The sequence below is a fragment of the Paroedura picta genome, chromosome 8 (assembly GCF_049243985.1).
Source record: "Paroedura picta isolate Pp20150507F chromosome 8, Ppicta_v3.0, whole genome shotgun sequence".
Classification (NCBI taxonomy): domain Eukaryota; kingdom Metazoa; phylum Chordata; class Lepidosauria; order Squamata; family Gekkonidae; genus Paroedura; species Paroedura picta.
The window spans coordinates 77357278-77383235 of record NC_135376.1 but is presented as its reverse complement, the minus strand read 5'-3'; the positions used below and the strand labels follow the sequence as shown (position 1 = coordinate 77383235).

The 25958-nt window shown below is 46.2% G+C and overlaps 1 protein-coding gene across 7 annotated transcripts in view; it reads left to right on the top strand.

The window, feature by feature from the left end:
- The window catches only part of LRRC20 (leucine rich repeat containing 20), a 109967-nt gene that overhangs the window by 16035 nt on the left and 67974 nt on the right, over nt 1-25958 (top strand). For all 7 annotated transcript variants that reach the window (XM_077350485.1, XM_077350484.1, XM_077350481.1 and 4 more), the window contains one exon: nt 3895-4044. In XM_077350485.1, coding sequence (XP_077206600.1) covers nt 3895-4044 — 150 coding nt within the window. The remainder of the gene's footprint in view (nt 1-3894; nt 4045-25958) is intronic.

Genomic DNA, 25958 nt, shown 5'->3' with positions numbered 1-25958 from the left:
AGCAGTTTTGGTGCTCCCATAGATCAAAACAATGACAAACGGGAGGGCCCATCACAAAATGAAGGCATTTCCAAGCAGGCCTGCAGTGCTCAGGTGGTCAAACTTTTCATCTTTTGTTTTCCCAAAGAAACTGCTGCCACCCCCCTGTATTGTAACATGCCTTGTAGGTGGGAAATATGCAGTCTTCTCTACATGACAAGGATGAAAAAGGGTGCTGGTGCAGCCATTTTCTCATCCAGAACAAAAATGTGTAAGTGCATCCTTCTCTCTACAGAAGGGGGGGGGAGGTGCTGGCATGCTTTTTTTTAGAAGAAAAAGTTTGGAAATGTGTTAAAGAGTTTTCAAGGGAAGGACAAGAATGTGATTATAGCAGCTCTGGAGGAGGGGCACAGAGTGACTGATCACTCCTGAGTGACCTCCTGCCCACCTTTCCCCTATGGCTCCAGCCCAGCAGCCCAGATGCACTTGTGTGCTCTGGGGAGAACAGATCGGGAATGGATTCCACCTCTTTGTGAATAAATAGGTTCAGATGTGTGTCATGCAGGGGGCAATCCATCCCAATGCTTGCACAGTGACTCCTGGCAAAAGAATCCCATAGCAAAGATTTCATCATGCAAAATGTTGCGGTGTTGTTGGGGTTTTTTTGCTTGCCTTTGCCCTGCCGTGAGTGACCAGTCACACTCACAATGAGGGATGTGTTGTCTGAATTGTAGTTACCTGGCTGCAGAGCCAGTTCCTCAGTGAAGCCGCCAAAGCAGCTGCTTGGGGTTGGCGCATTGAGGAGGGTGTCAGTGCTCTCCCAACTATTCTATCAGATTATCCCCCTCCCCTTTATCCAAAGGCTTTCTGAGAAGCAGCAGTCCAAGTAGTCTGATCTCAAGCTTGGGAGCCAAGTCGGGTCAGCCCTGGTTGGTAATTGGATGGGAAGCCGGCAAGGGAGCCTGGGGTTGCTACACAGAGATTGTTGTTGTTGTTAGTCGTGTCCGACCCATCGCGACCCCATGGACAATGATCCTCCAGGCCTTCCTGTCCTCTACCATTCCCCGGAGTCCATTTAAGTTTGCACCTACTGCTTCAGGGACTCCATCCAGCCACCTCATTCTCTGTCGTCCCCTTCTTCTTTTGCCCTCGATCGCTCCCAGCATTAGGCTCTTCTCCAGGGAGTCCTTCCTTCTCATGAGGTGGCCAAAGTATTTGAGTTTCATCTTCAGGATCTGGCCTTCTAAGGAGCAGTCAGGGCTGATCTCCTCTAGGACTGACCGGTTTGTTTGCCTTGCAGTCCAAGGGACTCGCAAGAGTCTTCTCCAGCACCAGAGTTCAAAAGCCTTAATTCTTTGACGCTCGGCCTTCCTTATGGTCCAACTTTCGCAGCCATACATTGCAACTGGGAAGACCATAGCCTTGACTAAACGCACTTTTGTTGGCAGGGTGATGTTTCTGCTTTTTAGGATGCTGTCTAGATTTGCCATAGCTTCCCTCCCCAGGAGCAAGCGTCTTTTAATTTCTTTGCTGCAGTCCCCATCTGCAGTGATCTTGGATCCCAGGAAATAAAATCTGTCACTATCTCCATTTCTTCCCCATCTATTTGCCAGGATACACAGAGATAGGTGATGGCAAACCGGCTTTGGTAACCTCTTGCTTTGGAACTCCCATGAGGGGTCACCGTAAGACAGCTCTGATTTGACAGCCCGCAGCTGCTGTTATTATTTCATGTGAAGGGCAGTCATTTAGTTGGAACTTGGAGACCTTTGACTGAATCTTTCCTCAGGGCCTGATTAACAATATTTAAACTAGTTTATTTGAAAACATTTCTGAAACATGCCGCCTCCCCACCCAAGCAGGGTCCTTAAGGTAGGAAATCTTAAACGCGTTAAAACATTTCATCATTAAAGCAGTGGAGACATTAAAACGGCATTTAAAATAAATGGTATATAAAATATTTAAACAAATGCAATAATACATCTAAGCATATAACAATACAACCGGGAAGGAAGGCCGGTAACAGCTAGTAGGGGAACACCAAACCAAACAAAAGAGCCTTCTGCTGCTGGTGGAAGATAATGACAGAGGGAAACAATCTCCTTGGGGAATGAGTTCCAAAATGTCAATGTCCCAACAGGTACGTTGCCACCTGTTTAGCATCAGGTGGAGGGGCCTCTCAAAGCAAGACCTCCAAAAATGACCAGAGTGGATGGGTAGGTTTGGAAGTAGGTAGTTCTTAAGGTCTCTTGGCCACAAACAGTACAGGCCTTTAGAAGTCAATCCCAGCATCTTGAATTCGACCTGGAAATAAATTGGGAGTCAGTGTAGAAGGGTGAAGACTGGAGTGATATGGCTCCTACAACCCACTGTAATCATCATTCTGGTTGGTGCATTCTGTACCAGCTGTAGTTTCCAGGCAGTCTTGAAGGGCAGCTCCATGTAGAATGCATGAGAGTAATCTAATCTAGATGTTACCAGGCCACACACTGCAATGGCAAGATCTTCCTTGCCAAAAAAGCACAGCACCTGGCTCACTAGGCAGACTGGTGGAAGGCTCTCTGGCTACTGTGGTCACCTGTTTATCCAGCAGGAGGCCTGAGTCTAGCAGCTCCTCCAAACCTAGGAGACAGTGCAACCCCGTCCAGAACAGGAGACATCCCAATTCCTGGGTCAACCCAGTCCCTTCAGGAGCACCTGTTTTGTCAAGATTAAATTTCAGTTTGTTAGCAGTCAGTTTGTTAGCAGTCCATCCCCAAACTGCCTCCTGGCACCAGTTCACTGTTTCCCCAGCCTCCCTGGGACCTGCTGGAAGCGTGCGATTGAACTGAGTATCTTCTGCATATTGGTGGCAACTCAGCCCAAGTCTCTGGATCAGCCTTCCCTGCAGTTTTATGTAGATTGTGAAAAACACTGGGGACAAGATAGAGTCCTGTGGAGCCCTGTAATCCAGACGACAAGAGGGAAAGCAGCTCTCCCACAGCACCACACTCTGAAACCATCCTTGGAGGTAGGATCAAAGCTACCACTGTTCAGTGCCTCCCAGTCCCAGCCTCAAAAGGTGGTCCAGAAGGATAGCATGTTCAGTGGTATCAAAAGCCACTAAGAAATCCAGGAGAATTAACAGGATCACATTCCATTTGCCCAGGCTCCCGGTACAGGTCATCCACCAGAACAACCAAGGCCATTTTAGTCCCACAACTGGGCCTGAAACTAGATTGTAACAGATCCAAGCAATCTGTTGTGTGACCTTGGGCTCGCCACAGCCCTGATAAAGCTATTCTGACTGAGCAGTGATATCAGGGCTCTCTCAGCCTCACCCACCTCACAGGGTGTCTGTTGTAAGGAGAGGAAAGGGAAGGAGATTATAAGCCACTTTGCGATTCTTTCAGGTAGAGAAAAGCAGCATATAAGAACCAATTCTTCTTCTTCTGCTGTTTCATTTAGGGATTCCACTGCTTGCTAAAGCCTGGTAATATAATGGACAAGCCGAAAAGTATTCCACACTACTGGACAAACTGAACAATTATTAATTATTCAACATCTGTTATTGAACTTTTTTTTCATGGCTAGCTAGCAAATTAATGTTCAGTCTAGCAGAGGCTCTTTCAGAGAGAATACAGTCTTGAGTCGCAAGAACACTTTCGTCCAATCAAATCTCTTTGGACTTGTTTGCAGATTTCACTGCAGTTAAATGTGATCGCTTGGTTTTTACATTGTTTTTTTGAAAGACGTACCGATTTTTGCCACAATAACGGTGCGACTGATGCTGACCTTTCTCTCCGGGTGCAGGCGTTCACTCTTCAGGAAGCGACAATTAAAATCTGTGACACATTAGACGACAATGCATCTTGCCTTGGGAAACTCATATTCTTTTCCCCCCTTCTCCCTTTTCTTGCTGGTGTTTTACTGCAGATTTGGCAGATTGCAAACTGATGACCTTCCCCATTGCCCTTTACAAAGTCATGAGGCATGTCGCCGAGGGGATCCATCTCATCACGCTGGCCAATAATGAGCTGAAGTCCGTGACGAGCAAATTCATCGCCACCTTTAGCCAGCTTAGAGGTAAGTTTTGCCATCTCGGGAGACAGCGGCAGAAAGCGAGGAGATGGGAGGGTTCAAATCCCTTTCCCCTCTTCAACGAAGTAATGCTTTGATCATGGCTCATTATTCGTTCTTCTTTGAACCTCTTCCCCTTATTTATAAATGCCTGACCGTAAATGACAGTTATCAAGATAAAACTGACAACCCCCCCCCCCTAAAAATCATTGACAAACAATACCAACCTCAATCCCCCCCCCCCAACAATGTTAGGCTCTTGATCAAGCAGAGGAGTTTTAAGTGCCATTATAAATCTAAGTGATGATGGTGCATGATGTATCTCTGTATGAGTACGTGAAGCTACCTGACACTGAAACAGGCCATTGGGCCATCAAGTCAGCATGCTGCACTCAGCAGTGCCCCCCCCGCCCCGAGGTCTTTTCACATCACTAAGTGCCACATCCTTTTAACAGGAGGGTTTGAACGTGGGGCTTCCTGAGTGCCAAGCAGATGCTCCGTCATTGAGCCTCAGCTGTGCAAATCTGTCTGATTTGGGGGTTTAGCTACCTTGCAGTGCTGCTGACTCTGTGGCAGTCTGAAAACGGAGAGGAATTTCAGGTTGCCCTTTATCTCATTCTGTGTTGCCCTTCGAGAGCCAGCGTGGTGTGGTGGTTAAAGGGCAATAGACTCTCACCTGGGAACTGGGTTTGATTCCCCATTCCTCCACACGCAGCCAGCTGGATGAAATAGGATGTTCTCGCAGAGCAGTTTTCTTAGAGCTCCCTGAGCCACACCTACCTTACTGTGTGTCTGTTGTTCGGGAGAAGAAGGGCAAGTTGTTTGAAAGGTGCTCTGGTACTCCTTCAGGTAGTGACAAGGGTGTGTGTGTAAAAAACCCCAGCTCTTTGCTTCATACATCATTCTGCAATGCAGGAAGCTTTTCTTTGCAAGAGAACCTGACAAGGCCCTGAACTGCCTGGGATCCTTATATCTTCGGATTGCCTCCTCCCCTACATGCCACAAAGAACTTAAATCTGCTTAGGGTCTGTGGTCAGAGAGAGATAAAACTGAGAGCCAGTTTGGTGTAGTGGTTAGGAGTGTGGACTTCTAATCTGGCATGCCGGGTTAGATTCTGCGCTCCCCCACATGCAGCCAGCTGGGTGACCTTGGGCTCGCCACGGCACTGATAAAACTGTTCTGACCGGGTAGTGATATCAGCGCTCTCTCAGCCTCACCCACCTCACAGGGTGTCTGTTGTGGGGAAAGGAATGGGAAGGCAACTAAGCCGCTTTGAGCCTCCTTCGGGTAGGGAAAAGCGGCATATAAGAACCAACTCTCCTTCTCCTTCTCCTCCTTCTCCTTCTCCTTCTTCTCGAACAGAGCCAGGGCTTTTTTGGGCCTGGCCCTGTCCTGGTGAAACGCTCTGCCTAGTGAGATCAGGGCTTCTGGGACTCCAAGCAGTTCCAAAGGGCCAACAAATTCATTCTTAAATGTATAGGCCACTACTCCCACAAGCGACTCGTGGTGGGTAACAACATAAAATCCAGTAAGACCCTATTAAAACAACATAAAACAACATAAAATCCAGTAAGACCCCATACGTCATCTAGTAACACCAAACGTGCTTTGTTAGAAACAACTCAATGGGGGGGGGGGGAAGGAAAGTATATTGAGTTAACAGAGTTCTGGAAAGTAATGCTGGAATGGAATTAATGGAGTTGAGAATGAATATTGTATCCACAACCAGCGGCCAGAGTTAATTTCCTCCTGAAGTTTGCCGTTCCAAGGACTGAAATTAATTTTGTGGTCTGATCAGGTGTTACAAAGAGGTGGTAGAAAAGGGGAGGGTTCTAAGAATAACAGGGATATTGAAGCATTAATATAGAAATCTCATTCCTGGTGAGTGGATGATAATCAAACTGTCAGGTCTAAAAAAAAAAGAAGCATTTGTCGAAAACGATGCCATATAGATAGTGGAAGTAATGAAACCGCAGCCACTGAGGCAATTAACAGGAGTGCAAAACCCCCCCCCCCCATATGCTGATAACTCCATCTCTGCCGCCAAAGTGGGGAGGGGGGTGGAGATTGAAAAGGTGGGGGGGGGGTAGAAGAACTGGTGGTAGCCTTGGACGCATAAAAGTTGTGGGGAAGTCTGAACTTGTGTGAGGCGGGAGAAACTTGGTTCTGACAGCTAGAGCTGGCTAAATGATCAAATGCTTCTCAAGGTTGCAATTTTGAGGGGAAGAGCGGCTCCGCAGAATGCAGTGCTCAATCATTTTGTTATCGGCTGTTTTCCTGCTCATAATTGGCCCTCCCTGGCTGCTCCCCCACATTTTTCCCACTATTAGGACGCCTTGTTTTCCCCCACCTTTTCCTCAAATGCAGCTGAGCCTGGTGGACTAGCTGCTGTAGACACGGTTCCGGGAGGGAGGGGGAAGCAAAGGGCCTTCTGTCCCACACTGTCTAAAATCTAAATCTGGGGAGTATAACAAGCAGTTGACAGATTGGAGCTTAAAATCAAGGTGATGTTTTGTGGGCAGAAGAAGTTCTGCTTATGGAGTGTGGCTTTCTTATCTCTCCCTGCCTACTGCAGCCCCTCAAATACTGTTCTGGGGGATCCCCTGTGTCCTACAAACAGTATTTCAGGGGGGACTTTGGGCTGGAACGGGGGGCGGAATAGGGAAGTGGGTCTCACAGGTGAAAATCCTTCTGCCCATAGAAATGCTCTACTGCAGTGGTCCCCAACCTTTACCGGGGACCAGTCAATGGTTGACAGTTTTACTGAGGCCCGGTGGAGGGGGGTAGTCTTTTGCCAAGGGACACCATCGCTGCCACCCGAGCCCCTGCTCCGCTTGCTTTCCTGCCGGTGCCCCTGACTTCCCACTGCCCGCTGGAGGTCGCTGCCAGCAGCATCTGCGCAGTGCCACGCCGAGGGGGTTCCCCAGCCACGGCGGCTGCCGGAGAGCCCCAAAGGTGAGCCGGTGGCAGAGTGGCAGGGAAGCCCCCGAGGCAGCAGCCAGGGACGAGGAGAAGCCGCGGCCCGGTACCAACTGATCCATGGACCAGTCCCGATCCCCGGCCCGGGGGTTGGGGACCGCTGCTCTACGGGATCCAAGCCAAAGACAGTGCGCATTCTGCTTGATGAACAAGAATCTGGTGTTCACCTCACAGCCTAACCACAAGTTATGTTTCCAACTCAGCTCTTTCCTGAATAATTGCCATCTAAGCTGCCTTTGCAGGGTGTTGGGGGAGAGGGGTCCTTATCCCCAAGTTGTGTTCCTAACCTGGCACAGACCTAGAGGATCACTCGTTTCATGGTAGGGGTGCTGATGGGCTTCACGGAGTAGTCCCAGTGTGACAAATAGGGCCCTGCTCCCACGTTGGGGAAATGGCACAGGGTTGACTAATAGCAGGGAAGATGATGCAGAGAGAAGCTGAACCCTCCATGTTCTGTGTACAGTGGCTCAGCCCACACCAGTTCTGTACATGCCTGGGATTAAATTCACAGAACAGCATTTGCAATACATGGATGGTCCTGAGGGCACCGGGGAAATGGGCAGCGAGGCCCTTAAACTAATGGGCTGTGGAAGTTATTGAACAAGTACCAGGACTTCAGCCTGAAGTCTCCAATTAAACTTCCAGGCATTGAAAACTCTCAGGAATAGAGACAGTTTCACAGTTTTGGAGTCAGCATGGGGATGCGGCTTGAAGAATGAGGATTTTTTAAAACTGAACTGTAGGCTTGTTATTTTCAAGGAGCCAATCCTTGAAGAGGAGCCGTGGTCTTTTTGTAATGATTTTGTGACACGGAAACCCGTCTCCTGCTTTTTTCCTTAGCTAACTTAGTTTCCCTTTAAGCTTTGTGCTTGAGAGAACTTGCTGAGAGAAACTGCAGAAGAAAAATAACCACCTTGCCATTCGGGAGATGTGGGGGTGGGGAAGGTTCCTTATCCGGAGAGCAGCAAATATCGCTGACTGCTTACTAAAGCTCTGGCAATCCAGTTACGGGTGAAAGCTGATGACAGTTAGTCTGTGATCAAGCTACCTTAAACTAGTCTGCCTGTCAGTTCTTGACTGTACTGCAGTTTGCCATTACTTATGCACCCCTGGAGTGGGAGGTTGGGAGAAACGAGGAAGGTAATGATGTGCTATAATTTATACATGAGGCGGAGAGCGGAAGGGAGTAATGGCAGGGGATGCTTATTTGGAGGCAGTTGGCTTCCTGAATCACGGCACTTCTTGATGGTTCAGTTGCTTGCTTCAGTTTAAGGTGGCACTCAAAGTACAGCCTGACAGAACAAACTCCGAAATGGACAGGACTTCTCACAGATAAGGGTTGGACATCCCTGCCAGTGTTGGACATCCGACGGGTCTGACAGAAAAGGCCAATGAAGCTTCTCGCTGTTCTTCAGAATACAGGCCACTGTGTCCAAATGAGACGCTCTGTGATTTATCAGTTTAGGTACCTCATAACTGACTACAGCCAGAAGCAGGGCTCTTGCAAAAAGAAATACCTAGTTTCTTTATCTGAATTTCTGGGGAGAAAGAATTCAGTCCCCATTGTTAGGGATGTTATTTCAGTGAATAGTGACCACTGTTGGCTGATTGTGCTTGACTTCACCATCATGTTAACCTGTACGCTTGTTTTTTTTCTCCTGCGTGGGCAACACTATTCTCTTTTGAGGGGGAAAAGTCCCTTAGGGTCTTTGTTGTTTTTTTTTAAAGTGCAGCACTCCACTGTGGGTAATTATTGGAGGCTTCAGTACCGAGGGTGTTTGAGGTCTAGGAGTACATGTAGTTATTCCTTTTGATACATAGTGTTTTCCCTTGAAACAAAAATGAAGGGATTTTTTAAAGAAACGGTTTAAAAGAAAAGGGATTAACGAGGCAATTAAGGAGAGGTTAAGGTAGCGTCTCGAGAACATTCATTATTTCCCCAAGATTATCCTAATAATGAGGCACCTTTCCACTTTTCAAAAGTATTCATTGGCCGTCTCCAAGCTCTCCGTTAATATCCGTACAGAATTCAGTGCTTTTGTAAAAAGAAATAATCAGCCTTATTGCAACTGAAGGGATTTTAATCAACATTAAGTCTCCCCTCCTCCTGCTGCTCTGTTCTCTCTGAAGGCTCGGACCATAGCTAGGATTCAGAATCCAGGCAGATGTCGACGGGGAGGAAGGGCCCAGAAGTTTGTGCCAGGCAGAAATCTTGGGTGGGAGATTCCTGGTGCTTGTATAATGTGCCTGCACCATTCCCCTTTTCTCCTTTACCGAGCATTGGTGCACTTAATGAAAATGGGAAAAAAATTTCAAGATGAAAAGATGCTCAAGAAGCACAAAAAGAAATTGTTCCTAACAACTCATTTCATAGTTTCTCTGCAAAGCTGATTTAAAGCCGCCAGCTTTCACATCTTCGTTATTACTATTGATCTGTGGATGACAGAGATCAGTTCAGTGGGAGAAAATAGCCACTTCAGAAAGTGGATTTAATGGCATTGTATCCTGTTGTAGTTCTCCCTTTCCCAAAGTTCCCGGTCTCCAGGATCCACCACTAAAATCTTCAGGTATCTGAACATATAAATAAAACGGTACAAGGGTGCTGGGAGGAGTTGGCACTCATCGTGTACATTGTCCCAGCTGTCCCATCCCTGATTGGCTGTCTGTCCACTAAACGACCAATCAGGAAGGGTATCCTGCCCCTGGTTGACGAGACCCTCTCCAGCTTCTTCCAGCGGAGGGAGAAGCACAGTCCCCACCAGCACTCCCTGTTGCTGCCCCGAAAATACCTGCCTTCCTTTTCAGGGTGGCAGAGGGAGGGACAGAGATCCTGCCTGTGCTTTTTGCTGCCACCTCGAAAACACCCTCTGAGGCCTTCAGAGACTTTGGTGAGCCTTTTCGGGGTGACAGAGGGAGGCGCAGAGTCTCCACCAGCACTCCCCCCCCATCCCAAAAATTCCCATTGAGGCCTCTCCAGGCCCTGGCTGGCCTGCCTGGGATGGGGATGCGGGGGGGGGGGGGGGGGCTACCGCCCATTGTATTTTGAGATGCAGTGGGCTTTTTTGTCAGTTTCTTAATATGGAGCTGGCAACATGAGTAGATGAGTATGTGGGGCTTTGGGGAGAACTGGAATAGGGACCTTTGTGAAAAAACCCAGTTGCCAGTTTTGATGGGCTCTGAGCAGAGAGTTCTCAAGGCCCCCTTTCCCTCCATCCTCTGGTCCCCTGCTTATGTCTTCCCTCCCACACACCCACATGCCACTCCCTTGCCTGTATGCCCTCCCCCTTGCTTGCAAACACTTCCATTGCATAAGAACAACCTACATTAACAAAGGGGAGGGGAAGAAAGTGGGAGTGGGAGGCTGAAGTAGAGAGGTTGACATGGGTATTATCAATCAATCTCTATTGTGTTAGCCAAAAAAGCCATGGCAACAATATGAAGTAGAATACAAATATTCAACAAGGTAAACTAAGAAAAATAATTAAAATTTTTACAGAAAGTATTATCATACAAAATCATTATGTGTGTGTGTGTGTGTGTGTGTGTGTGTGTGTGTGTGTGTGTGTGTGTGTGTGGTGTTTAATACAAATGGAGCACCATACAGTCAAATGGTAAGTGACCCAAAGTGGAGCAGTTACTGGTCAGATATACTTTGGTCAGCACACACCCCTTGTCTTTTTATCCTTTTATGATGCTGGCTGCATATTTTTCTATTTGGAAAGTACTCAATTTGTCCCTATCTGCCAATAAGATGACTAGTTTCTCCTGATGCGGCATTCATTGGGAATGGGATATTATGGTCTACCAAAAAAATCTATTAAGTCCAGCCTCATATCTTGGACACTCGAATGCAGTGTAACAATGCACAATACACTTTTGATCATAGAAGTAGACTCTTTTCCTGTATGGGATCCCTGTAAAATGACCTTCTAGGACTGTGGGTGGTAAAATATCAAAAGCACGCCTTGGTAAAGTCCTTCTGGTACCTGTAGGTCTAGAAGTATAGATATTCTCAGTGTACCCACTAGACCAACATCAGTTTGAGCACTTTAGTCTAACAGTCTTTGCTTTATGAGTAGTTTGGCTGTGCAGAATCCAGGGGTCCGATGTGCTTCTCTGGAGCCAGGGAGGCTGTGTTGTCAGTTTGTAAGAGAGCTTTCGCCTTTGGGATGCTTTTGTATTTGAAAATAAAGCAAATGGTACAGAGACACCATCTGTACTTTCTTATGAAAGGAAATTCAGTCCTGTAATATTGCCCCAGGAACTTCCTACTGTTTAGGAGCATGTAATAGTACAAAAGATAAAGAGTCTGTACAGCAATTAAGCCCAAGCTGCTTTGCTTGCTTTTCTAAGATATTTGAATGGTTTTCAAGTGTGGAGGGAATTAGACACCAGGGATACAGATTTCTTTTTTTATCAAACATACAGTTAGTGGTCAAATTGAGATATTTGTACAGAAATTCTAAACTATGGTGTAATCAGTACCTTTGTGGCAATTTCAGTTTTATATTTTCCATTTTGTTTTACAATACAGTAAGAGCTGGCAATATGCCCTTCGACTGCAAATTTTAGTCAAAAAGTTAATACTGCTGGTTTGGGAGGGCTGTCTTTTGTCATGATGAAAATACACAGTTAATGTGAGAGAATTTAGTCGTTTTCATGGCTCTGATTTCAAAGAAATAACACTGAGTTCCTTTTTCCATACATCATCACAAACCATCATTCTTCCTTTAATGATTTTACTTAGATCTGCCTCTCCAGTGAAATGAATAAGAACAAACTTGGATGTCATGTGTTGTATGAGACCCCCACGCACTGGGATTGTACAAACCCCTTCCCTGCTTTTCCCACTATCATTCCTCTTGAACTGCTTGTTTGGAATCTCACAGTGGGGGAACTGCAACTTTGGAGGTGGCTTTGAATGACCAAAAACGGTCAGCAAAAAGATTTGGCATTCCTCTGTTCTTACTCTTTGTTGCTGTTTCAGTCTAAAGGACACCCTCCAGAAGTTGCTTTTCAATATATATTTTTTTCAATATTGACCTTCATTGTTCGTTTCCATGTACCTATAGTTATGGAGAAATGTCCTACACTTGCGGCTATCTCATACTGTGACCAGGATCACCAACAAGGCACCCTTGCACTCCAGGGTGTCTACCGGCATCTTTCCTGATGTACGCCAAATGTTTCAGAAAGTGGGTGGTAAGGTGGGGCTTTTGCCCCGAAAGGCTCCTAATTGGTCACTGAAGATTTGATTGACTGCAGATTTTTAAACAACATTGCTCTGTCACCACAGCACATGGATCGTCACTCTGTGGCGAAAGGTAACCTGAGGCAGCCATTTTTGGGCAGCTGTTTTGTGGCTGTGCCCATCAAGCTTCTTCGTAATCCCAAAGGTGCCTGCAGGCTCTAAAAAATTAGGAACCCCTGTACTAGAGGGAGCTTTGGGTCTGCAAAATATCTACATTCATTGCGATAAGTTTCTCTTTCTGCAAAAGGGAAAAAAAAAACAGGAGCAAGATTCATTGCTTTCAAGCATCCCCCATCTCATTGCTGGCTTTCACAGGCACCTATGTAAATCCTTCTAGCCAGCAGAGAACAACCAAGGACAAGAATGTGACCCCTAGGAAGAGACAGTAATTCAGGGGATGAGTGGACGAAAATGATAAATTCCCCGGGGCACAAGAGGAATGTGATCCGCTTATGGAGGCCCATTTTGGGAAGCCCCACCTGAATACAATTTGCAGGAGAGAGCTGTCACTTGTGGGCTCCATCCTGGTATCCACCGTTACTACATTCTGCTAAGCAGAATGGAGCAGGAGACAGCGACACTAGGCAGAGCCCATCAACAGCCACACCGGTGGAGTACTGGCCCTCTTAAGAGGAAGTACTGCAAATGAACAGCAGGTGGCAGTGTAGCGAGAATCAAAGACACCCCCTCGGATTCCGGAGGGCCGTGTGCTTTGGGGTGGAATCGGGGACTACTTCCGAGTGTCTCAACCTCTCAGAGCACCCAAGGTGATTCCGGGTCAGCAGGACTGTTCTGGGATACCGGTTTATTCGGTTAATAAAAAGCAGTGGACTCTCGCTGAGTTTTTAAAAGTCTCCCCTTCCCTGTCATGTAATTGTGGCAGCTCCACTTAAAACGGAAAAGTCCTGCCCCCTGCACCCAATACTTCAGCGTTTTCTGAGACAAATTTCTGAAGTCAGCCAAGAGTAGTTTGGAAATGTAGGAACTAGGTTGCCAGGTCCCCCCTGGCCATGGGTGGGGGATGGAGGGTTATGGTTACCATATCCAGGTCAGGAAACTCCTGGAGATTTGGAGATGGCACTTAGGGTGGACAGGGACCTCGGGGAGCTACAATGCCACAGAGTCCACTCTCCAAAGTATCCATTATCTCCAGGGGAACTGAGATCTGTGGTCTGGAGATGAACTGTAATTCCAGGGGATCCACAGGTCCTACCTGGAGGTTGGCATCCCTACTAGGAACTGTCGGTATGCATGTAAAATTAACTTTATGTATGTAAAAATCTTCCTATTCTGCCCCGAGCTCTGTCAGGTGCTCTGTTTCCTACTCTTGTGAATGACAATTTTAGCATTCTTACTTGCTTCTGATTCCCTCTCCCCATTGGCTAAGGACAGAATTTCTTACGGAGTTATCATTTCTGTTCCTGAAGAGACGGCAGTGACGTGAAATATTGATCCTCTGGTGCCTGCAGAACTTCAATTCTGGGTTGTCTGGGAAGCAAGTGCTTAGTGCAAACTGAGTGAGATATATTATGGGGGTGGGAAAGAGGAAGCAGAAGCCATGACGGCAAGGTGATTGTTTTATGTAGTGATTTTTTTTATATTGACCTCACTATATAAATCCCCCTACTAGATCTAGTGATGTAGAGTATGATGGCACAACGCGGGCACAACGCGGGAAGTGGATACTGTTTTTGCTTTCTAGTTTACTTCCTTCCTTCTCACCAGTGGGGGGACCCAAAGCAGCTTCCCCTTGCCTTCTTTTTACCCTCACAACAGCCCTGTGAAGTCAGTGAACTGAGAAATCTTGAGCGACTGGCTGAAGGTCACCCAACAAGCTTCGATGGCAGAGTGGGGATTTGAACCTGGGTCTCCCATATCTTAGGCCACTCTTACCACACAGGCTGCTGAGACACTGCTTGAATTTTATTTGTGACTTGGTCGCTACTTGTTCTTTTATATATTTTTATCAATATCAGTTTTCCCATTTGTTATTTCCTAGATCAGAGGAAGCCAAACTACAACTCTCCAGTTGTCCCTGGACTACAGTTAGTAAGCTGGCAGGGGCTCATGGCAATTGTAGTCCATGGATACCTGGAGAGCCACAGTTTGGCCACTTCTGGCCTAGAAGAATTAACAGGAACATGTTGTGCAAGGGATAACAATACCTCAGGGAAGAGTGGGGCATAAATGTAAAAATAAATAATGTGCAATTTGGGGTCTGTGGTTACCTGCAGTGCACTGTGCTTGATAAACTTGGGCTCATTCATTCATTCATTCATTCATTCATTCATTCATTCATTCATTCATTCATTCATTCATTCATTCATTCATTAACTTTATACCGTCCTATCCAGCAAACCGTCTCCGGGCAGTATACAATATAAAGATTTAATACAGTTAGTTAAAACAAGTAAAATTTAACCTTAAAATTAAATATAAAAGTCATTGACAAAAACAGTCTTAAATCAGCAGTGGCATTTCATCCCGTAGAGCAGGCAAGATTCTTGTAATCTGGGGCTCAGTGTTGGTAACTAGTAGGTGGATGGCTGGGGCCATGGAATAAGTAGATGTTATTGAGCTTTGGCCCCAACCAAAAGCCTGGTGGAAGAGCTCCATTTTACAAGCCCCGCGGAGCTGTGCTAGTTCCAACAGGGCTCAGATGTATTTTGGGAGCTCATTCCACCACGTAGGTGCCATGGCGGGCAACACCAAGGACCTGGTTGAGGCCAAATGAACCTCTTTTGGGCTAGGGAACACCAAATGGTTGGTGTTCATAGAACTAAGTGTTCTTCGGAGGGCAAAGTAAAGAGGTAGTCTCCCCAATATGCCGGACCCAGACAATGAATGGCCTTATGGGTAAGCACCAATACCTTAAGCTTGATACGGAATTCAACTGGAAGGCAGTGCAGCTGCTGGAGCATAGGTCGAACGTGTGCCCTCCAGGGTGTGCCCATAAGGACCCTTGCCACTGCGTTCTGGGCCAGCTACAATTTCCATGTCAGTGGGTATTAGTATAGACAGCCTTGCGTCTCAGTCCCAAGGTCATTATTCCATTAGTGCAGACTGAATAAACGTTATCAGGATTGTGCCCTAGTTATAATTTGCCTCCCATTGTATTTGAACAGGTGATTAGGAGGGAAGGATGACCTGTCAAACTTCTTTTAATATTTAGTATTCATTTAAGGTACTCGTGTCCTACTGTCTCAGTGCTCTTGATTAATGAGGCATTCATAAATATAACAAACATAACATATCATAAGCAGATTAAGAGTGTGAAATTGTGGGAGGGGGGGATTGCTTGGCTGGCAAATCCCAGCCAATTTATGGCAGCCCCATAGGGGTTTCAGGCAAGAGACAAATGTAAATGGTTTGTCGTTGCGTGCCTTTGCATGGAGATCCTGATATTTCTTGCTTGCTCTCCTATCCAAATATTAACCAAGGCTGACCCTGCTTAGATTGGGTTATTCCAGGTAGCAGAATATCCCTCCCCCCCCCAAAAAAAAACAAGTTATCAATGTTGCCTGAAGCCAGTTATAGCATAAATAGCATAAATTTTAGTGATGTACTTAGCAGAGTAATAAAGAGCATGAACTTACTATGATGGTTAAGTGCATTAAAACGGGGGACCATGTTCTCTCCCCTCCCCCAAGTTCCTTTCCTAAAAACAGAAGGTGATATGTAAGAGGCAGAGCTGAAGAGAACACCAAGGGGAGCAAAAGAGTCGAATGCCGTGTCACAGCTCTAATGCAAGCCTATCCTGCCCACAAACCTATGGCTGCTTTTTAGCCTTGAAAATAAATCAAGAGATGCAGTCGAAGATCTCCCAAATCTCATTTGCTTGATTCCTTGTGGCAGGTAGCTTTTAGGCACATAGCTACTTGCCTGACTTGTCCTATTCAAGAATGGACAGGATCGCTTTCCCCCCTTTTGCCTGGTTCTGGTAAAGTAACGTTTAAAATCCTATTGTACTGTGGAAAAGAACAGATCATGTTATACTAGAGCAGCCATTCTAAGTGGCTCTCTGGGGGGCTCTGACACATTTGAAGGGGACCACAGACTGCAAAATATGAGAAGGGCAGCCCAGAGGGTTTATGGGAGGCCCTGGTAACTGAACCAGTGAAATGCCCCTTTTGTTACGTATGACATCATGAATTGCTAGAAAGTTTAACCTTTGCCAAGGTCATCCATTCCTCTGTGTATGCTTGAATTAATGCATTCAAGAAAGAAAAAAAAAGAATGCTCATGCTTCCTTCGGTCAAATGTCTTTGAAATCTGCCTTGCATAAATACAAGACAAGGGACATCAAGTATAGTCATCTCTCTCTTAGCTTAGGCCTTTTTAAGCCTACCTCGTTGCTCAAGTGGCCAGCCTACTGCAGGGGTCCCCGGAACCTGAGAAAGGCTCCTAAAAGTGCCCTGGCCCCCAAAAGGTAGAGAATGACTGTACTAGGGAATGATACTAATTTCCAATCCTAACTGATGGGGGGCGGGGATTGAAGCTATTATGAAGGCTTGACATTGTCTTAATGGTGTTAATGATAATTCTCTGACATTGACTTCCTCTTCTGACATAGAGAAGGGGAAGTAATGTACATACATTGAAAAGCTGGCAAAAGCGATTTGACAATGCACTGCCCTTACAGACAGCAGAAGAGGCAGCAAGTAGACCAGCTGAATGAACTGCTGCAGGCAGGGGTGGCAGAGCCCTTTCCCCAGCAATGAATTGCTGTAGGCACGGATCTGATTGTTGAGGGGTTGATTTTGTTTTCTCTCACATGAGTCACTGCCTGTGGCCTTGATTTTTCAGTCTGGCATGTCTTTGGATAACGTCACGCTAGGCAAAGGACCTTGTTAGGTCTGCAGGGCCACCGCCCTGAGTTGGTACAGCTCTGAGAATGGAGTTACTATTCTGTTTCTTAGGCCTATAGCAGCCTTTCTCAACTTTTTTACCACTGAGAACCCCCTGAAACATTCTTCAGGCTTTGAGAAGCCCCAGAAATGGCATGCTGATGCAGAATATAGTTGGGAAACATAATTGTGTACATGCCCACCTGGGACCCCTCCCCTTCCAACCCCCTCCAGGCCCATCATTGGCCATTTTGGATGGTGGGGGGGATTGACATGACCATATATGGTCATAAGGTAAAGGTAAAGGTATCCCCTGTGCAAGCACCGAGTCATGTCTGACCCTTGGGGTGACGCCCTCCAGCGTTTTCATGGCAGACTCAATACAGGGTGGTTTGCCAGTGCCTTCCCCAGTCATTACCGTTTACCCCCCAGCAAGCAAGCTGGGTACTCATTTTACCGACCTCGGAAGGATGGAAGGCTGAGTCAACCTTGAGCCGGCTGCTGGGATTGAACTCCCAGCCTCATGGGCAAAGCTTTCAGACGGCTGCCTTACCACTCTGCACCACAAGAGGCTCTGAAAATGTTTAACAAATTTTAAAACTGTATAAAAAACTAACTCCCGCCCATTTGGGAAACTCTTCCAGGGCTGTCAAGAAACCCCAAGGTTTCACGAAACCGTGCTTGAGATAGCCTGGCCTATAGAATGAGGTTAGTGACTAGTTTTCCCAGCTCAGGGTTGGGAAATACCTGGAGATTTGGGGAGTGCAGCCTGAGATGGGCAGGGTCTGGGAAGGCGGCAAACTGTATTGGGATCCAGTGCCATTCAGTCCATCTTCCAAAGACGCCATTTTCTCAAGGTGACCTCTATTGCCTGGAGATTGACTGTAAAAGCAGGAGCTCTCCAGCCACCCCTTGGAGTTTGGCAGCCTTATTTGTGCCAGTGTTTGGGGTAGGGCTTTATATCTGTTTTCTAATCACCTCCCGCTCCAGTACAGTTGAAAGGAGGTTATCGTCCCTTCAGTACTCATAAAGGAACATGCAGACCTGAAACTTAAGTTTTATATATGGTGTGTTCAGGTGTCTGGTGGAGGCTGTCTTGGTAAACTAAAGAGGCTTCTTTGGAAACTTAGTTCCTCAAAGGGACTTTGATTCTGGAACCACATTGCCCCGTACAATTCCACCACTGAGAGAATAGTAATGTAATTTCCCTCTCAACCATTCCTTATTATGAGTGACATAAAACAAGGTTCTCTTCTGCTCCCTGTTGTATTTAAACTTTCATATTCTGCTCTTGGTCTTGCGCGTGAGAAATGCTTGCAAGGATTACAAGAACAACACACTTCCAGGAAGCTGTATTTGCTGGTATCTAGCTCAACGAATCCTTAACTGTTGATCTTCTTTCTGGTCTCCTGCAGTTAAGACTTCTAAAAATCCATCAGTCAAATTAAAAAAGGTTTTCAAATGGTATCTCCTTTGCCCTTTATCGTAGCAATTAATATCTTCTGTTTGACATCAGAGATTTCTAGTTCACAGAAATCTTTCTTACATGAAAGAAAAGAGCCAGGGGTATGAAGAAGCTGTTCTCCTTTCAAATCAAGCAGAAATTCTTTAATTTCTTGCCTTGTCATAGCTAAGCAGAACGCTTCTCATTGTGCATTCTAATCATCTGTGGGACTTCGGGCTTTCTACTTGTCTGCCTCTTTGTTCTAATCCAATACTTTCAAAGCAGAAATGGAATGTAAGACTCTGCATGGATTGGCAATCAATAAAAGGGCCCAGTTTTTGGCAATTTTTGCTCAGCATCCTCAGTTCACAAATCAGTCAAGGCTATGTTTAATTTTAGAGCAACTAGTAAATGGGAAGAGTCAAGGGCCACTTAGCATCTTTGCAGTGGCTGAAAAGTTGGCCTAAGATTTGGGAGACCGAGGTCAAGCCCATACTCTGCCGTTGGAAACCTGCTGGGTGATCGCGTGACAGTCAGCCTAACCTACCTTACAAGGTTGTTGTGAGGATGAAAACAGAAGGAAGAGAGAACCAAGTTGTAAGCAGGTTTGAGACCCTGTTGGGGAATAGATGAGAGTATGGATATCTAAATAAATATTTTGAATGTTTTGTATGGGTCAACCAAAGTCATTTTTAAAAAATAGCATGCAGGTTTTCATTTTTAAAAAATAGTCATTTTTAAAAAATAGCATGCAGGTAGTACTGGGTGGAACTGGAATCAAGGTACACCTTTAGCTTTCTGGGAAAGAGGAGAAGGCCATCAACAGTCCTTCTCCACAAATGCCACAGAGACAGTGAAATAACACCGTTTATTTTAGGATAAAGTGTCAACAATGCCACTTGCAACCTTTTGAGTTACACAGAGCTTTTCCTTAGGCTGGATGTTTTTAAAAACATTAAGGAATGGGTAAGTCAAAACTATTTCAGAGAGAGGTCACAGTATTAGGTCTCACCTGAAGTATATTAATCAAACCTGCTAATCACAAGGAGTGAGTGAGTGACTGTGCCTGCGTCTTCAAGGCAGAAGTCATGAGGTGGGGATGGATGGGTGTCAGTTCTGCCTAAGTCAAAGGACACATGTATAAACTTGGGATAGCTAGATTCAAGTCCAGTAGCACCTGCAAGATTTTTGGGGGTATCCCTAAAGCAACTTGGGGATTCTCCTGGACTGATGTTGGATTTTCAGTCACAGGAAAACCTTTCCTTGGTACAAAATGATCTGTGCTTTGCTAACCTCTTGAGCCAACAACTGCAATGCTGCTTTTGAAAATGGCCCTGAAGCTTCCATAAAAGAAAAGTGCTGTGATTTACCACCGAACACGTATCCCCCACCTACCTGTCACGTATGGTCTTTTGGCTGGTTCTAGATCAGAGGTAGGAAACCCCTAGCACATGAGCCAATTACCCCTGTATCATTCCAGGGTCGGTACATGTGCTGCCAAAGTGGTGGTATATCTTTAATGTTAGTGGATTCTGATTCAGAAAATAACCCAATCTGTTGCAAAATACCTGACAATATAATGGTCTCTTTACAATGCTGCTAAAATAAGTTTTATCCCATTGACCATATGCTAACTGTATATGCCTGCTCATCTATTTTATCTAATGTTCTTTGAGACTTCTATGAGATATGTGATGGTGTGCCAGCAAACAAAAGATGAGGGGAAGAGAGAAGGATCATTCTTGCCAACGCATACTGGAAGCGAGCTGAGTGCCAGCAGCTCCACCACTATTTGAACTAGGGTTGTGCGCTTCGGCGAGCACTGAAGCCCGAGGCAGCCAGCACCACGGCGCGGAGGGGAGGGGCACCGGCTGGTGTGCTGCTGCCACCCCTCCCCTCCGTGCCATGGCACTGGCCGCCTCGGGCTACGGTGCTTCGGAGCCAACCCTAACGAACCAGGCTTATTTGCTGAACAGGGGAGAAAAGAGATGTACTGTTCTGTATTAACCTCTTTCCTGTTTTGTCATGCTCTATAACCCTTGTTTTATCTTGCGGTGATTTATTGTGGTATTATAAAATGCTGCTGAAATGAATTTTATCCTGCTGACCATCTGAGAACTGTATATGCCGATTCATCTATTTTATCCAATGTCTTTTAGACTTTATAAGATACGTACTTCTGTTGTTCTGCATTTTCCACTTGCCTGTTTTGTCATGTTCTATAACTCGTGTTTTATCTTGCTGTGATGTATTGGTTCTATGCTCAAGACTTCTGGTCATATGAGCTTAATAATAAAAGGAAAGGAACTGATTATCCCTCCCCCTGCCCCCCAGTTCAGCAAATAAGCTTGCTTCTGATACTGGTAGAACTGCTGGCACTCTGCTTCTTCCCAGTATATCTTGGCAAGAATGCAGTATTCATATTTTAAATAATCCTTTTTCCATGTACCAGTATGCTCCACTAGTAGCCACTCTTCTCACCTGCTTTTCTCTTTCACCTGCACAGGAGAGATGCCATTGCATCTCAGAGAGCCCACCTCTCCCAACATGTTCCCCAGAGAGCATTATACTTTGTAAATACCAGCTTGCTAGTCATCTCTGACCCCAAAGACGTTCACCTGGTCTTTTTGACCCTGGTTCCAACCTGTTGGAACGAGTTGCCAGCTGAGATCAGAGTTCCACAGGGCCTGTAAAATGGCCCTTTCCTGCTAGGCTGGGCTGTTGACTTGAGATCTGGGTTGGGTTGAGATCTGGACTGTTAGAGCTTTATGAGCCTCCCTCCATTTCACTTTCCTTTGCTCCCCCTACCTATTTATTAGCTATGCCATCTCCAGACTGACTGAGAGGGTAAGGGGGTGGGTGGGAATCGGGTGTTACTGTTTTAGTATTTTGTTTTATTATAGTACTAGGGGTAAAGCCTGTTGTATCCCGGATTACAATGGGCACTAGAGCGAGAAGAGGAAGGGGAGGGTTGTCACGCATGCAAGGGCGTGGGGATGGATAAAGGGGTGTTCTGTGTGGGGTGGTTGTGATGGTGTGGTGGCAATTGGGGGCATGGTAGTGGTGACATGGGTGTTAAGGAAGTGTACTAGGGAGGGTTGGATGGGAATGGTTGCTGGCTTCGAAGGGGCTGGTGGCAGAGAATGGTGGGGGAGGTTTTTGCAGAGAGGGAGGCAGCAGGGCAGGACAGCATGCGGCTGCCAAGGCCTTGGAGGCCATAATGGCATTTTGTTAGAGAAAGAGGTCTGGGGCTTGCCAGCGTTAGCTGCATTGCAGGTGAACTTACTTGGGGAAGGTTTTGTTGGGGGGTTGCAAGTGGGAGGCGGTTGGTTTCTGGGGGAGGTGGTTGGAGGGTGGGAGGCCTTCCTCTCCCCATAACAGACACCCTGTGAAGGAGGTGGGACTGAGAGAGCTCTACAGTTTAGAGGCCGCCATTCTTCAACTGTTGACAGGGGCTGGCAGGGGTTCGTGGGAATTGTAGTCCACAGACCTCTGGAGAGCCGCAATTTGGCCACCCCTACCCTAGAACAACCAGGAGAACAGTGGGGCAAGGATGCACCCCCCAAAAAATCTTGGGACAGACTTCAACCTCATTTACCACTAAGCCATGGGTAGGGGTGCAAAAAAATCTTGGGACAGACTTCAACCTCATTTACCACTAAGCCCCACATGATACCAGCAAGTTCCCAAGGCAAGGATAGTAAGCGCTCTTCTCTTTCCTCTGCAATGGAAGGAAATTGGGCAGAATGGCCTGCAGGAAGGGTCTCCAGGGTTGTTCTGAGCAGCATGGAGTGGAAACCTTAGCCTCTCCCATCTGCGAGCCCCATCAGTCATGAGCAAAGAAACAAACACCAAGGGCAGCCCAGAGTATAGGTGGAGGATGTTTACAAGCTGTCTGCCACTCACCCAGGACTGTGCCAGGGAGGGCTAGGTAAGCAGCAGCCTGGTATCCCCAATTACAGTATGAGAGACATCCATTTTCTCTAGGGGAACTAATCTCTTTAGTCCGGAGCTGTCATTCTAGAGGGCCCTCCCCTTTCCCTGGCGTTCCCCAAATGCGGTGTGGAGGCATGTGTTGGTGGCCTCCATTTCAGGTGGGCGGGAGGGACGGCCCAGAGTCCATAAGAGGGGGAGGGCGGTGGATGGGGCAGAAGGCGATGGATGTAGACAGAAGCCATTGCCTCAGGAGGGTGAAGCCGAAGAGCCCCCATCCACCCCTGGCAGTACACTCACCTCAGCGGAGGTGTCTAAGGGGCCAGACACTATGAAGAAGCAGCAAAATTGTGGGAAGACGGTGGACGGCCAATCTGAGGCATACAGGTGCCAATGATGGACCTGATTGGCCCATAACCCTTAACACTAAACTCCTCCCAGGACCTCTTGCCCCATTTATTTAGATGCTCCTGGTTACAGATTTTATTTTATGTTTTTACTGCTGTGAACTGCTCAGAGCCCATATAGTTATAGAAGATTTAATAATGATAGTAATAATAACAATGCTGTTATATAGGATGGAATGGCCTGCTAAGAATTCTACATCTATTTTGGTTCAATCTCAAAGTTAACACTTGAAGCCACAGTGGAAGCAAAAGTATAAACCTAAATTGTATCCCTAAATTTGAGTGATAGTTGGAAATTGCCTCAGGACCAACTCTGTGAGAAGTACAGGGTATAAATATTTAAAATAAAATTAACTATTTGGCAGATTCATGTGGGTGAGCGCATGTATTCCAAACTGTGATGGACTAGTTTGAATCCCCTTTTGCTGAGTCTGTTCCTTGTAGGGCAGAAAAAGGCTTGCTTTGCATATGGCTTGAAGCCATGGTTTAAGTAAACCAAGATTAGAGTGCTCCTTTGTATGCAGGGCTCTCCACTAACTGTAGCTAGTTAAGGTACATCAAGCCAGGATCTGATATCTACCTTGATGTTGGTTCATTAATCACAGCTAGGCTTCACCATGGTTTTGCATGTTGTGCAGATGTGGAGACTGACTTCTTCCCCGTGTATGGCAGGATACCTGTCAGGTTCCTTTGAGGGACTCACGGAGAAAGAGTGAATATGATGAGCAAAAACTTGTCAAGACAAATCAGAACTGGCAGCGGGTTTTCAGGATCTTGGGCCCACACCACCAGCAGCCTCTTCCTTCTAATCAGAGATGCTGGGGACTGAACCTACGGTCTTCTATATGCAAGGCAGATGCTCTGCGCCTGACTTACAGCACCTACCTGACAAATCAGGATCTGAATGGTTGCCAGCAAGCTGAACCCTGACTTTACAAACAATAGTTAAAGTAAGCTGTAGTTTTGAACTGCATCAGAAACAAACCGCTATTTAAGCCATGTTCTTCATACTTTCTATGTCCTGACCTTATTTCTTGAGTCTTTTTGATAGTTTTTTTTTAATTGGGGAAGGGTAATGCTGTAAAAATTCATGTCTCCATCTCAAATATAAAATTCCAGGCTTTTCCTAACAGCCTCCGTCCCCCCTCTGGAAACCACACATGTACACATAACATTAATTCAGGTCATAAGAGCAGGGCAGAAACATGACAGGAAAGAACAGTGAAGACATGTCCTACCCCCCTTCCCCCTTATTCAAAGTGCTGCCATCAGAAAAAAAGCTCTCCCCAAAGAGGCTTTGCAGTTCAGCCACAGTATATTGCACAGTACTGACTGCGGACAATCAACAGAGTGATATTATTTGCTGTAATGCACGCTTTCAGGCAGGCGTTTTATCTTCTGGCAGAAGTCAACAGCACCCATAGACAAATACTGACTTGAAGGAAAACCGTGCCTCTCAGATAAATGTAGAACAATGAGGAGCTGAGAGACTCTGAAAAATAAAAGGATTAGCCTGGCTTTTGTTCTGAAATGTGGTTTTTTCATTGTTGAAAGACTAAAGAGTGCTGCAGACAAGAATGGGAGATAGAAGAATAATTCGCAGGACTTCAGTGACTTCTCCGTAACTGATCAGCCGGCAATTCTGTTAATATTCATTTTTTTCTCCACATAGTGGCTCAGTTCAGACTAGGCAAGTGCGATTTGATCCGATCCAGCTGAAAAGTACCTGAATCAGCCTTGGTTTGGGCATGAATCGGCCAAATCTGGTTCTGATCACCATTTCCCAATAAGTGCAGGTGGCCGAATCAACCTTGCTTGAATTGTGTAATGAGTACTGAGCCATTGTAACCGGGGGGGGGGGGGGGGGGGGGGAGGAGGGGGGTTGAAAATTGTCATGCCCTCTGGTTACTTCCACCTTTGCATTCTTTTAACTACCCTGTTTCCATTTATGCCTAGAGGTTCCTTTAGAATCTGGCAAACTATCAAGGACCCAGCGAAGGCTCTTAGGCCAAGTACTAGCAAAAAATGCTAGGGAGTGTGTCAACAAATAAATATGGTAATGATCTGTAATTATGGGATGTGTTTGTTTGTTTTATTGCATTTATATACCTCCCTCCCCTCAGGCTCAGGACAGTTCACATAGAACATAACAGAACAATACATTAAACTGAATATAATAAATAAAGGTAACAATAGTAATAATAAACAGGGAATAACAGTCTAACAGTGAACAATCTAACAGGCCCATGGTTGGTCAGAAATGTCACAGGGTGCGGGTTGGGGCCCAGTAGGTGGTGTTTAGTTTTGGTCAACCTCAGCCAAATGCCTGGTGGAAGAGCTCCCTTTTGCAGGCCCTGAAAGCTCATTCCACCAAGTGGGGCCAGGGATCAGTAGCCAGTTGGAGGTGGCGGTATTCCGAGTTCTTTGAGGGGTATAGGCCTTGAAGGTAATTACCAAGACCTTAAACCTGATCTGGAATTCAACTGGCCAGTGCAGTTTTTGAGTCCCTTGTTTCTTCCTCTTCCCCTTATTTTTAGGATATCTGACCCCCTTGGGTACCCCGTTGTTGTTCCTCCATCAGTTTCTCTTAATGTAAATGAGGCATCCATGTTTGGTAGTTGGCTTTGACTGTTCTATTTCCCTATAGGTTCCTGTTGACTCTATTCAAGTTATTTTGGTTTCCTCTATTTTGCTAGGGCTTCCCTCAAACCCTGGTTTGGGGGGGCCTGGTTTCTGATTTGTGTTTGGTGGGGTTATGTGTGTCTGGAAGGATAACCCCGATTGCTACTTATGGCATCTCAGAGCTGCCTATTCCGGTTGTGTTTCATGTAGGTGTGATCTGTTGTATGGTGTTTGGTTCTGGAGGGTGGCCCCGATCACCAGCTGTGGCATCTCAGAGTAGCCCAGTACAGGTGTGTATTGTGTGTTGAGTCTGTTTGGCTAAGAGATCGGCCCATTCCGCACAAGGACCAATGTGGCCAATTGGTTCCTGAAAGTGGAAACGCTATTTTTAATAGTGCTATCTCGAGTTACGCATACCTTCCTTTGTAGTGGAATCC